Raw genomic sequence first — 12,859 nt, 5'->3', positions numbered from 1 at the left:
GGCACGGTGGCTCAAGCCTGTAATCCCAGCACTTTGGGAGGCCGAGGCAGGTGGATCACGAGGTCAGGAGTTCGAGACCAGCCTGTCCAACATGGTGAAACCCCGTCTCTACTAAAAATACAAAAATTAGCTGGGCATGGTGGCGTGTGCCTGTAATCCCAGCTACTCAGGAGGCTGAGGCAGGAGAATTGCCTGAACCCAGGAGGCGGAGGTTGTGGTGAGCCGAGATCGCACCATTGCACTCCAGCCTGGGTTACAAGAGCGAAACTCCGTCTCAAAAAAAAAAAAAAGTTATGTGAGTATTATAGAACATTTGCAAGTACAGAAACAGGTAAAGAAAAAATAGGTCGGCCAGGCGCAGTGGCTCAAGCCTGTAATCCCAGCACTTTGGGAGGCCGAGGCGGGTGGATCACGAGGTCAAGAGATCGAGACCATCCTGGTCAACATGGTGAAACCCCGTCTCTACTAAAAATACGAAAAATTAGCTGGGCATGGTGGCATGTGCCTGTAGTCCCAGCTACTCAGGGGGCTGAGGCAGAAGAATTGCCTGAACCCAGGAGGCGGAGGTTGCGGTGAGCCGAGATCGCGCCATTGCACTCCAGCCTGGGTAACAAGAGCAAAACTCCGTCCCAAAAAAAAAAAAAAAGAAAAAATAGGTCAGGCGCGGTGGCTCACGCCTGTAATCCCAGCACTTTGAGAGGCCAAGGTGGGTGGATCACTTGAGGTCAGGAGTTCAAGACCAGTCTGGCCCATGTGGTGATACCCTGTCTCTACTAAAAATACAAAAATTAGCCGGATGTGGTGGTGCGTGCCTGTAGTCCCAGCTACTTGGGAGACTGAGGTGGGAGAATTGCTTGAACCTGGGAGGCAGAAGTTGTAGTGAGCTAAAGTCACGCTGCTGTGCTCCTGCCTGGGCAACAGAGCAAGACTCCATCTCAAAAAAAAAAGAAAAAATACCCCATAATTCTTTAATTCTAGTGACGTTTTAGTGTTGTTCTTTCTAGACTTTTAATTTTTAATTATATATTTTTATGAAACTGGTCTCTTTCTGTTACCCATGCTGGAATGCAGTGGTGTAGTCATAGCTCACTGCAGCCTCGACCTCCAGGGTTCAAGCAATCCTCCCACCTCAGCCTCCTGAGTAGCTGATACTACAGGCACACACCACCACACATAGCTAATTTTTGTAATTTTTTTGTAAAGATAGGGTTTTGCCGTGTTGGCCAGGCTGGTCTCGTATCCCTGGGTTCAAACGATCTGCCCGCCTTGGCCTCCCAAAGTGCTGGGATTACAAGCATGAGCCACTGCGCCCAGCCCTTTCATTTTTTTAAGACTGATTTGTATTCCATCATTAGAATGTTCCATAATTGGTGTAAGAATTCCCTTATTGTAAAGTGTTTAGGCTGCCTCCAAATTGAGGCTTTTTCCCATGGCCAATTATAATACTAATAATTTTCATAATGAAGAACACCCTAAATCACCCACATCATTAGGAGCTGAAGCAAATTAGGTTTTTGAACTTCAGCTAAGTGATGGCTGAGCCGAGGCTGCTGCAGAGCCTGCTGCAGCGGCATGCCGCTGTGTTGTGCGTAATTGCTGGGTTCAAGGGGAACGCAGTGGGTGTTTCTGGGCAGTGACTCAAAGGCGCCTGTGCCCCCAGAGCAGAAGGCTCACCTCTCCTTTGGTGTTTCCGAGCCTCTGGGATATTGGGCACCTGAAGAGCTGCAGCCCCAGCTCTGCCCTCAGGGAGTTTCTGTTTTGCTGGGGAGAAGGCCACTGAAACCAGGGAGTGCGGCTGTGCTTGCGTAAGTGGCCTGTGCCAAGAGCTTGCACACAAGGGTGGGTGGAGCCAGCCTACTCTGGCGAGGGTGTGGGTCAGAGGGCCCAGGAGAGGGGACACTTCGGTGGGTCTGGAAGGATGGGCGTGTTTGCTTGGGGGCTGGTATAGAGGGAGGATTGATCCTAGGATTGCTAGGAGGTGGTAAGTCTCTTGGAATGTTCTGGAACTTTCTAGAATTAGATGTGACTGGATATAAGGTGTCAAAGGTGGAGGGCTTGGTGTGAGTAGGAACAGTGGCTGGTCCTCCTCCTCTGGAGTCTCCAGTACCCAGGGCCTGGGCCGTGGCACCCCCGCCATTGGGGAGGCTGCATGCCTTCGTGGAAGGTTTTAGCTGAGTTCTTGCCTGTATTTCCCAGGCTGTTCTGCGGAGTTGGGAGAGTTGGTTCATCCTGGCCGTGAGGACATGTTGGGACATACCCCGTGTGCCGATGATGGAGGCAGTCCTGGGTGCCGGAGAGATGAGTGACACCCGGTATTAATTGGCTTGGAAGGTAGTCCTCTGATTTGTACCTCATTGTGGTTACAGACACTTCTAATTGAAGACACTGAACTGAGCCCTTTCACCTGCCCGCCTGAGGGCACCCCAGGTCTGATCTTTCAAGGTTGGGTTGTGGGCTTTCGTTGGAGGAATTGGCAGCTCTGTGGCGGGCCTGGCACCCACAGGTGTGTTCAGAGTTGTTGCAGGCCTGACTCACCTGTGTTCTCATGCTGTGTACTCAGGGCCGCCCTTTCGGCCATTCCTCCCCGAGACGGAAAGGGTGGGCAGGTGCTGGGGGTGAGGGGCCAGGAGAGGCAGGGAGGCCAAAGTGGGCTGACTCTCTGCTGTATGCCTAGTGCTGCATGTGGGCACCTTACACACACCTGTCTGTCTCATCCCCATGAAAAGCACTTAGGATACATGTTGTTAACTCCATTTTCCCAAAGAAAGCAAGTTTGGAGAGCTTAGATACTTCCATCAAGATGATACAATAGCCAGACATGGCAGCGCATGTCTGTAGTCTCAGCTGGGTGACAGAGTGGGACCCCTGTCTCTACAAAAAATTAAGAGATCGGTTGAGTGTGGTGGCACATGCCTGTAGTCCCAGCTACTCGGGAGGCTGAGGCAGGGGGACGGCTTTAACTCAGGAGGTTGCGAGGCTGCAGTGAGTGGTGGTCACGCCACCACACTCTAGCCTGGGTGACAGAACGAGACTTGGACTCTAAAAAATTAAAATAAAGGTCATCTTTTATTAAGTAATATATGTGTGACCTTGAGTTATTCAATCAAGGTCACACATAACACTACTAAGAGGCAGCACAGAGAACAGACCCAGGTCAATCTGGCTCTAAGGCCCATTTTCTTAGTGAGGAAGGCTCAGTGTGAACTTCCCCTTGGGCTTCACTTACTGGCCCTGCGGAAAGAGGGGGAAAGGAAAGGCGGGAAGGACTGGCGTCTCTCGAGCACTGCACACCCTCATTGTGACAACATGCCCATGCAGGACCCTGGCCAGTAGGGCCCCCACTGATACAATCTGGTGATTCCCATGACTGTCCCCTCAAGCACACACATCCTATTTTATCCCCATTTTGCCAATGAGGAGACTGAAACCCAGATAGTTACAGTGACGTTCTCATAGTCGCATGGCTCATGATAAGACTGGAACCCTGGGCTTCTGCTGTGGTTCCAGACTGCGCTACCCCATCAAGGTTTCAATGAGGAGGGTAAGACTGCCTGCCCTGGAACGGGGACGGATCTGGAGCCACCCCTGAAAAGAAGCAGGCATGGGCTCTGGCATTGGCACGCACACACTCGCTGTATCATCTTAGATTTTTTTTGTTTTTTTTAGAGGCAAGACCTCTGTCGCTCAGGCTGGAGTGCCTGGGGATTATGGCTTACTGCAGCCTCCAACTCCTGGGCTAAAACCATCCTTCTGCCTCAGCCTCTCAAGTAGCTGGGACTATTAGGTGTGCCTCTGCACTTGGCTAATTTTTTTTTTTTTTTAAAGGTTTATTTCTTTTTATTTTTATTTTTTTATTTTTTTATTTTTATTTTTATTTTTTGTTTTTTTGTTTTTTTGTTTTTTTTTTGAGACGGAGTTTTCGCTCTTGTCACCCAGGCTGGAGTGCAATGGCACGATCTCGGCTCACCGCAGCCTCCGCCTCCTGGGTTCAAGCAATTCTCCTGCCTCAGCCTCCTGAGTAGCTGGGACTACAGGCACGCGCCACCATGCCCAGCTAATTTTTTGTATTTTTTTTAGTAGAGACGGGGTTTCACCACGTTGACCAGGATGGTCTCGATCTCTCGACCTCGTGATCCACCCGCCTCGGCCTCCCAAAGTACTGGGATTACAGGCTTGAGCCACCGCGCCCGGCGGCTAATTTTTAAATTTTAAATTTTGTGCAGAGATGGGATCTCACTATGTTGCCCAGGCTGGCCTCAAACTCCTGGGCTCAAGCGACCCTCGTGTCCCAGCCTCCCTAAACACTGGCATTATAGGTGTTAGCCACCACACCCGGTCCCCTCGACCTCTTTCAGCCTTAGTTTCCTGTCCAGAAGTGGGAGGAGTGTCACCTTGTCAGTAGTGTCACCTTGTCACCTGTGCAGCTTAGAAGAGACAAGTCCATTTGATGTTGGACCCTGTTCTTCCACTCCAACAGCTGGTGGCCTGGGGGGTGGCCATCATGTGGGGCATTTGCAGGCCTTTTCTCATTCACACAGCTGCAGGTGCTGAGTGGAATCATTGTCCACATTCACTGTCATTCTGAAGCAGTGTATAGGACATTCTAGAACACTCACCACATGGCATGCCCCTGCTGGGTGCTGGCATTGCAGCTGTGAACAAGGCAGGCTTGGGGTTGCCGCCACCTGGGGAGGGGCAGAAAGACTGTGGTCACAGCCACATGTGGACGCAGTCACTAGGGTTCTGGTCGGTGTTGTGGAGGGGGCAGAGGGCACGTGATGGGTCATCCTGAGTGACTCACGCTGGGCCTAGAGGATGTGGAGTATTCACAAGGGAAGGGGGTGGGCTGGAGTGACTGGGAGGAGAAGGTCTCAGGAGGTGGGGAGTTCAGGATGTGGGGAAGAGCTCCCTGGGCCTGGCAACTGGTCCGTAGGAGCCGGGCAGTGGAATGGGTGCAGAGAGCCTTTGAGAGGCCAGAGAGAGGTGATTTGGTGTCCATCTAGGGCTTCCTTTGTGGTCAGTGATGCTTCCAGGGCGCCCCGGAGACATGAGGAGCTGGCACCTGTGCTGCAGGTCCCAGCTCTGCCTCTGCCTCATGGGTGTCCCCAAACCCTGCGTCTTTCCGAGACATGGTGAGTTCTCATCTTCAGCACGGGGGTGCTAATAGGGAGGCTGAGGTGGGCAGATCACCTGAGATCAGGAATTTGAGACCAGCCTGGCCAACATGGTGAAACCCCATCTCTACTAAAAATACAAACATTAGCCAGGTGTGGTGGCACGAGCCTGTAGTCCCAGCTACTCCAGAGGCTGAGGCAGGAGAATCATTTGAACCCATCCAGGAGGCGGAGGTTGTAGTGAGCCGAGATTGCATTTTGCACTCCAGCCTGGGTGACAAGAGTGAAACTCTGTTCCAAAAAAAAAAAAAAAAAAATGCCACCATGTAGGACGAAATGATACACTAAGCAGTTGGGCCAGAGGGGAATTATCAGTAGCAAGAAAAACACTGGGCTGGTGACCAGCACCCAGAATTTACACTGCTCTTTCTTCCTGCGCCTGTGTAGAGGTAGGTAGGCTCAGGACTGACTTTGAATTCTTCCCGGCTGCCAGAGCAAAGAGGCAGGATCAGGTACTTGATTCATGATGCCCTTAGGTGTTAGGGGAGGAACAGCAACCGGGAGACCAGGCGGGGTGGCTCACACCTGTGATCCCAGCACTTGAGAAGGCTGAGGCGAGAAGATCCCTTGAGGCTAGGAGTTTGAGACCAGCCTGGCAACATAGACATCATCTCTACGAAAAGTAAAAAAAAATCAGCTGGGTGTGGTGGCAAATGCTTATTGTTCCAGCTGCTCTGGAGGCAGAGGTGTGAGGATTGTTTGAGCCCGGGGTTTGAGGCTGCCATGAGTCTCACTGCTGCAGGAAAAGCCTGTTTTCCCCTGCACTGAGGCTGATGCAGGGCTACTGATGTGCATTGGTAACCACGTGTCTGTCCCATTCACAGAACCGCCAGGGGTGCTGGGCAATGACTCCGGGACTCCAGGCCAGAGGGGTCTGAAGCCGTTTGGGAAAGCAGCGGGACTCCTTGGGAAGATGGCCATGGCCCCAAGCCCTTCCCTGGTGCAGGTGTACACTGGCCCCGTGGCTGTGGCCGTGTGGGAATGGCAGGATGGGCTGGGCACCTGGCACCCCTACAGCGCCGCCGTCTGCAGCTTCATCGAGCAGCAGTTTGTCCAGCAGAAGGGACAGCGCTTCGGGCTCGGGAGCCTGGCCCACAGCATCCCCTTGGGCCAGGCAGACCCCTCGCTGGCTCCTTACATCATCGACCTCCCCAGCTGGACCCAGTTCCGCCAGGATACCGGTAAGACACTGTCTGCCTCTCGCAGATACCTGGGCGCCGCACCTGCTTTCCCACAGCCTCTGTGCTAGCTTTTGGGGTGATGCATGTGACCTACAGAGCTGCTTCCCTATCTCTGTAGCACACCTGGTGGGCGGGTGCTGTGAGTGGGAACCTCTCCCACCTAGATTGAGTGCAGCCACGGTGGGAGAGGTGCTGTGGGAGTCCCTTTCCCTTGTCTTCCAAAGCAGAGATGCCTGTCCCGACTGCAGAGGTTGCAGGGTCTCTTTGGCAGGCAGACCGGCATGGAGGTAGTGCGCCGTGAGAGTTCAGAGGACCCTGCCCCACCGCCCAATGGCTGTGTGCCCTGGGCAGGCCACTGCACCCTCTGCATGTGTGCCTTTCTGCTTTTTGGTCTGCGATGAGTTTTGATCTTTTTTTTCTTTCTGAGAGGTAGTCTCGCTCTTGCCCATGCTGGAATGTAGTGGCATGATCTTGGCATTGCAACTCCAGCCTCCCAGGTTCAAGTGATTCTCCTGCCTCAGCCTCCCAACTAACTGGGATTACAGGCACACACCACCACACCTGGCTAATTTTTTTTTTTTTTTTTGAGACAGAGTCTCTTTGTGTCACCAGGCCCCAGGCTGGTATGCAGTGGCGCAATCTCAGCTCACTACAACTTCCCGGGTTCAAGCAATTCTGCCTCAGCCTCCCAAGTAGCTGGGATTGCAAGCATGCGCCACCACGCCTGGCTAATTTTGCATTTTTAGTAGAGATGGGGTTTCTCCGTGTTGGCCATGCTGGTCTCGAACTCCTGACCTCAGGTGATCCTCTCGCCTCGGCCTCCCAAAGTGCTGGGATTACAGGCCTGAGCCACCACACTGAACCTGCAGTGTGTTTTGATCAGTATTATTGAGAATGAGGCCCTGGTTTTCTCTCGGAGCTGTCCCTTCCTCTAATCTGATGGTTGTCACTAGGGATGATTTGTCCAAAGGGCCATCTGCTGACAATGTTTGGAGACATTGTTGGTTGTTACAGCTGAGTGGGTGGGAGGTGGGGGTGCTCCTGGCATCTGGTGGATGGAGGCCAGGGAGGCTGCCCGCCGTTCTGCGGCACACAGCAGCCCCTGCAACAAGGAATTACTGGCCCAGAGTGTTACCAGTGCTTTGATCTGAGAAACTGGTTTATTTTTGTTTTTGTTTTTCAATTTTAATTTTAATTTAAAAATTTTAAAAACAGGTTTTTTTCTGGAGTTTTGTTTTATTTTGTTTTGTTTTTTGTAGAGATAGGGTCTCCCTGTCTCCCCATGTTATCCAGGCTGGTCTTCAGCTCCTGAGCTCAAGTGATCCTCCTGCTTCGGCCTCCGAAAGTGTTGGGATTACAGGCTTAAGCCACCATGCCCAGCCCTGGAAACTCTGTGTTAGTCTTTGTCAGGAGTGTCGTAGAGAAAACTGTGAAACTGTGGCTGTCAGTCAGATCCCAAGTCCTTGCCGTCATGGTATGTGAAGTCAGCTGAGAAAGATAGCAGACAGGATAAATAATAACACGGAAATTGTATATTGTGGTGGAGAGCAGGGATTGTTAATCGGGGAATGAAAGTGGCAGGTGTTGTAGAGCAGGCGTCCCCAAACTACGGCCCGCAGGCCGCATGCGGCCCCCTGAGGCCATTTATCTGGCCCCCCCGCCACACTTCAGGAAGGGGCACCTCTTTCATTGGTGGTCAGTGAGAGGAGCACAGTATGTGGCGGCCCTCCAACTGTCTGAGGGACAGTGAACTGGCACCCTGTGTAAAAAGTTTGGGGATGCCTGTTGTAGAGGCTGATTTGAATTTAGCTGGGTGTAGATGCATGTGCCTATAGTCCCAGCTATTCGGGAGGCTAAGGCAGGAGGATCTCTTGAGCCCAGGAGGTCAGGGTGGCAGTGAACTATGATCACATCAGTGCCCTGCAGCCTGAGTGACAAAGAGGGACCCTGTCTCTAAAAAGAAATAAAACACCTACTGTGTACCTATTTGCTTATTTTGGCTGTTGAAAAAAGAATTTGAAGCCCGGCGTGGTGGCGCATGCCTGTAGTCCCAGCTACTTGGGAGGCTGAGGCATGAGAATCTCTTGAACCCAGGAGGCAGAGGTTGCAGTGAGCTGAGATCACGCCACTGCACTCCAGCCTGGGCAACAAGAGTAAAACTCGAGCCCGGCACAGTGGCGTGTGCCTGTAGTCCCAGCTACTCAGAAAGCTGAGGTGGGAGGATCGCTTGAGCCCAGGAGTTCTGGGCTGTAGTGCAGTATGCCGATCAGGTGTCCTCACTAAGTTCAGCATCAATATGGTGACCTCCCAGAAGTAGGGGACCACCAGGTTGCATAAGGAGGGGTGAACCGGCCCAGGTCGGAAACAGAGCAGGTCAAAACTCCCGTGCTGATCAGTAGTGGGATCGTGCCTATGAGTAGCCACTGCACTCCAGCCTGGGCAACATAGTGAGACCCTGTCTCTTAAAAAATAAAATAATAATAATTTTAAAAAATATATGAGTAAAACTCTATCTCAAAAAAAAAGGGAAAGAAAAAAGAATTTGGTCATTCCATGTGTTCTGGGAGTGCTAGCAGACTAACCTTTAATTTTCCTTCGAAAACAGGCACCATGCGGGCGGTGCGGAGACACCTCTTCCCCCAGCACTCAGCCCCTGGCCGAGGTGTCGTCTGGGAGTGGCTGAGTGACGACGGCTCCTGGACTGCCTACGAAGCCAGCGTCTGTGACTATCTGGAGCAGCAGGTGGCCAGGGGCAACCAGCTCGTGGACTTGGCCCCGCTGGGGTACAACTACACCATCAACTACACCACCCACACGCAGACCAACAAGACTTCCAGCTTCTGCCGCAGCGTGCGGCGCCAGGCAGGGCCCCCTTACCCGGTGACCACTATCATTGCTCCACCGGGCCACACGGGCGTCGCCTGCTCTTGCCACCAGTGCCTCAGCGGCAGCGGAACTGGCCCCGTGTCAGGCCGCTACCGCCACTCCATGACCAACCTCCCTGCATATCCCGTCCCCCAGCACCCCCCGCACAGGACCACTTTTGTGTTTGGGACGCATCAGGCCTTTGCACCGTACAACAAACCCTCACTCTCCGGGGCCCGGTCTGCGCCCAGGCTGAACACCACCAACCCCTGGAGCGCGGCCCCTCCCTCCCTGGGGAGCCAGCCCCTCTACCGCTCCAGCATCTCCCACCTGGGACCACAGCTCCTGCCCCCAGGATCGTCCACCTCTGGTGCAGTCAGGTACTGTGGGTGACTGCTTCCTGTCTTGTCTGCCCTGTGTTTCCACTCTTACGTAGCTGGGAAGACTCACCCCAATTCCTGCAGGTGGGGCTCCGACCCCCTGGGTGGTCCCTGCCATGGCCTCTCATTCGCATGTGCCACGTGGGTGCCGACGTGCCGCAGCTGTCCAGAGCCTTCCTGACCTCTTGTACTGGAGTCCTGGTGGTCGCTGTGTGGGTTAGAACCTGCGGTCCTTTCACTTAGGATGATAGGGTCCTCCATGTGGAGCAGAGCTAAAGGCCTGTGGTCCCTGCTCACCAGCTACATGGTGAGCGCTGTGCCCGAGGACACCAGGTCACTGCCTGTGCACTGAGTCGTGCCAGGCCATGAAGGTGCAGAGACCAGAGCACCAACCCTTACCCCTGAGCCCCAGTCTAGTGCAGGGGCTGTCAGCGCGGTGTGAGGGACAGCAGAATGTGGAGCATGTGGCAGTGGCTGCAGGTGGCACGGGTGACCTGGTCCCCATGCTGATGCAGCCCAGCCGAGAGTGCCTGGTAGAGCTCTCAGCTCCTTGAGAGGGAGATAATGATACCATAGGCCCAGTACAGACCAGGACAGGTGGCATTTAAAGTGAGGAGATTGGCCAGGCACAGGGGCTGACACCTTAATGCCAGCAGTTTGGGAGGCCAAGGCAGGAGGATCATTTGAGCCCAAGAGTCAGAGATCAGCCTGAGCAACATAGCAAGACCCCATCTCCACAAAAGAAACAGTTTAAAAATTAGCCAGGCATGGTGGTGCATACCTGTAATCCCAGCTACTCAGGAGGCTGAGGCCGGAGGATTGCTTGAGCCCAGGAGGTTGAGGCTGCAGTGAGCTGTGATTGTGCCACTGCACTCCAGCCCCTAGGTGACAGAGTGAGACCTTGTCATAAAAAAAAGAAAAAAATACCACGTGCGGTGGCTCACGCCTGCAATGCCAGCACTTTGGGAGGCTGAGGTGGGCAGATCACCTGAGGTCAGGAGTTCATGACCAGCCTGGCCAACATGGTGAAACTGTGTCTCTACAAAAATTAGTCAGACATTGTGGTGGGCGCCTGTAATCCCAGCTACTTGGGAGGCTGAGACAGGAGAATCACTTGAACCTGGGAGGTGGAGGTTGCAGTGAGCTGAGATCGCACCACTGCACTCCAGCCTGGGCAACAAGAGAGAAACTCCATCTCAGAAAAGAAACAAGAAAAAGAAAAAAGATAAAACGAGGAACCCCCTGTTTTTGGCCAAGGTGAACGCTCCGGGCTGGCCTTGCTCTCTGACTGTCTAGCTGACTTGGGGCTTTGTCATTCATTATTGAGAGTGTTGAACTTGGAACACATTTTGAGAATTCAGAGTGGTAGCGGGGACAGGGCTTTCTGGGCGTGTCCTGGTTGGGGTGGTGAGGGAATGTGGGCGAGGGGCTGCCCTGGTCCCAGGGAGGAGAGCATTTTCTTTCTCTCTACTGGCCTTGGTCAGCATCCTGCTGCCTCCCTGCTCACCAGTCCACCGCTGCCCACCACATCCATGTTGAGGGCTGAAACTTCCCAGGGTGGTTGAGTCCTCCTTGGCAGCTTCTCAGACCTCTAGTATTTTTTCAGACTGGGTTTTCGAGGACCCTGCCAGCTTGTGTAAGACATGGTAATGGCGCCTCCCGCTCATTGGTTCATGTCATGTGGCAGGCCCTCCTGAGCAGGCTGCGTGAGTGACTTCACTCATCCCACGATGCTCAGGCTGAGCAGTGTTCTTCATTTGCCGGGGAGCACGTCAAGACCCATGAGGTTGGCGACACAGCCAGCAAGTAGTAGAGCTGAAATTCAGCCCAGGCCTCAAGAGTGGGCTGTGTCGGGTACATGGGGGCATTTGTTTTTTTGAAACGGAGTCTCACCCTTGTAGCCCAGGCTGGAGTGCAATGGTGTGATCTTGGCTTACCGCAGTCTCCACCTCCTGGGTTCAAGCAATTCTCTTGCCTCAGCCTCCCAAGTAGCTGGGATTATAGGCAAGCACCACCACGCCTGGTCAATTTTTGTATTTTTAGTAGAAACAGTGTTTCTCCATGTTGGTCAGGTTGGTCTCAAACTCTCAACCTCAGGTGATCCACCCACTGGCCTCCCAAAGTGCTGGGATTACAGGGGCTCTTTTAATACATTTTAATTTTATTTTATTACTATTTTTAGAGAGAGGGTTTTGCCCTGTTGCCCAGGCTGGAATACAGTGGTGCAGTCATGGTTCACTGCAGGCTGGAACTCCTGTGCTCAAGTGATCCTCCTGCTTCAGCCTCCTGAGTAGCTGAGACCACAGGTGCACACTACCACACCTGGCTAATTTTTCAATTTTATGTGGAGGCAAGGTCTTGCTGTGTTGTTCAGGCTGGTCTTGAATTCCTGGCCTCAAGCAGTCCTCTTGCCTTAGCTTTCCAAAGTGCTGAGATTACAGGCGTGAGCCACCACGCCTGGACCAAAAAGGCCTCTTGAGGGATGAGCTAGGAGGCCAGTAGATGGGAGGGTGCCGGGCCTTGGGTGGGTCAGAGTTTTCCTGGGCAGCTTCCCACCCTGAGTATCTGGGTCAGTCTGCTTCCAAGAACAGTGTGCTCTATCTGCTGGCCCAGGAGGGTTCTTAGCGGCACTGGGACTTCTGTCAGCTCTGTTTCACCCAGCCTCCTGGAGCGTCTTAAGTTCTTAGGAATTATTTTGAGGCAAATTTCTAGATAGTGCTAGAGCTGGGATTCTCAAGTTAAGGCAAGTGACTTCATGTGGCTTTGTTCCTTTCTCTGGTAGCTGGCCCAGTTGGTCTTTCCTAACCCATTTCTGTCTCCCCCAGTATTTCTCTGGGGTCCCTGTTCCCAGCCGGAGGGCCTGCAGAAGTGCTGGTGTGGGCCAGGCAAGTTACAGGAAAGGTGTCTGGGCCAGACGGTCTTCCCTTGGTGCTGGGCTGGGCATGCTGCAGCTTGCCCCACGTTGTAAGCCAGGAGGGAACCAGGCCAGCCGGCTCTGTTAGTGGAAACAGCCTCAAAGGAGCCTGCCTCCTGGGGTAGGTGTAGTTACATCCTGATTCCTTTGGTTCTTCTGGAGCTGGGAGAGGTGTAATTCACCTGCCCGGACCTATCCACGTGCTGAAAAACAGGCTTTTCCCCTGCCTAATTTGTACTGAGGCCCTCTGCAGTTAACCCTCTTCTGATGCGTGTAGAGCCGATGCTGGACTTAGTAAATACCTGCTCTGTTAACCCAGCAGGTGGTAACGTTTTCACTGCCAAG

The 12,859-nt window shown here is 53.2% G+C and overlaps 1 protein-coding gene across 8 annotated transcripts in view; it reads left to right on the top strand.

Annotated features, from left to right (window-relative positions):
- DTX2 (deltex E3 ubiquitin ligase 2) overlaps positions 1-12,859 on the top strand; it is a 51,865-nt gene that overhangs the window by 12,502 nt on the left and 26,504 nt on the right. For 4 of the 8 annotated variants that reach the window (XM_074390591.1, XM_003934133.4, XM_010344662.3 and 1 more), the window contains 2 exons: positions 5,999-6,355; positions 8,961-9,600. In XM_074390591.1, the coding sequence (XP_074246692.1) occupies positions 6,088-6,355; positions 8,961-9,600 (908 nt within the window). In that variant the 5' untranslated portion in view covers positions 5,999-6,087. Of the gene's footprint in view, positions 1-15; positions 2,332-5,998; positions 6,356-8,960; positions 9,601-12,859 lie in introns of those variants that run through there. The other 4 variants (XM_010344663.3, XM_074390590.1, XM_074390588.1 and 1 more) reach the window with 2 other exon arrangements.

This window comes from Saimiri boliviensis, chromosome 20 (assembly GCF_048565385.1).
Source record: "Saimiri boliviensis isolate mSaiBol1 chromosome 20, mSaiBol1.pri, whole genome shotgun sequence".
Taxonomy (NCBI): Eukaryota; Metazoa; Chordata; class Mammalia; order Primates; family Cebidae; genus Saimiri; species Saimiri boliviensis.
Note: the sequence above shows the minus strand (reverse complement) of the source record. Positions and strands in the feature narration are given on the sequence as shown.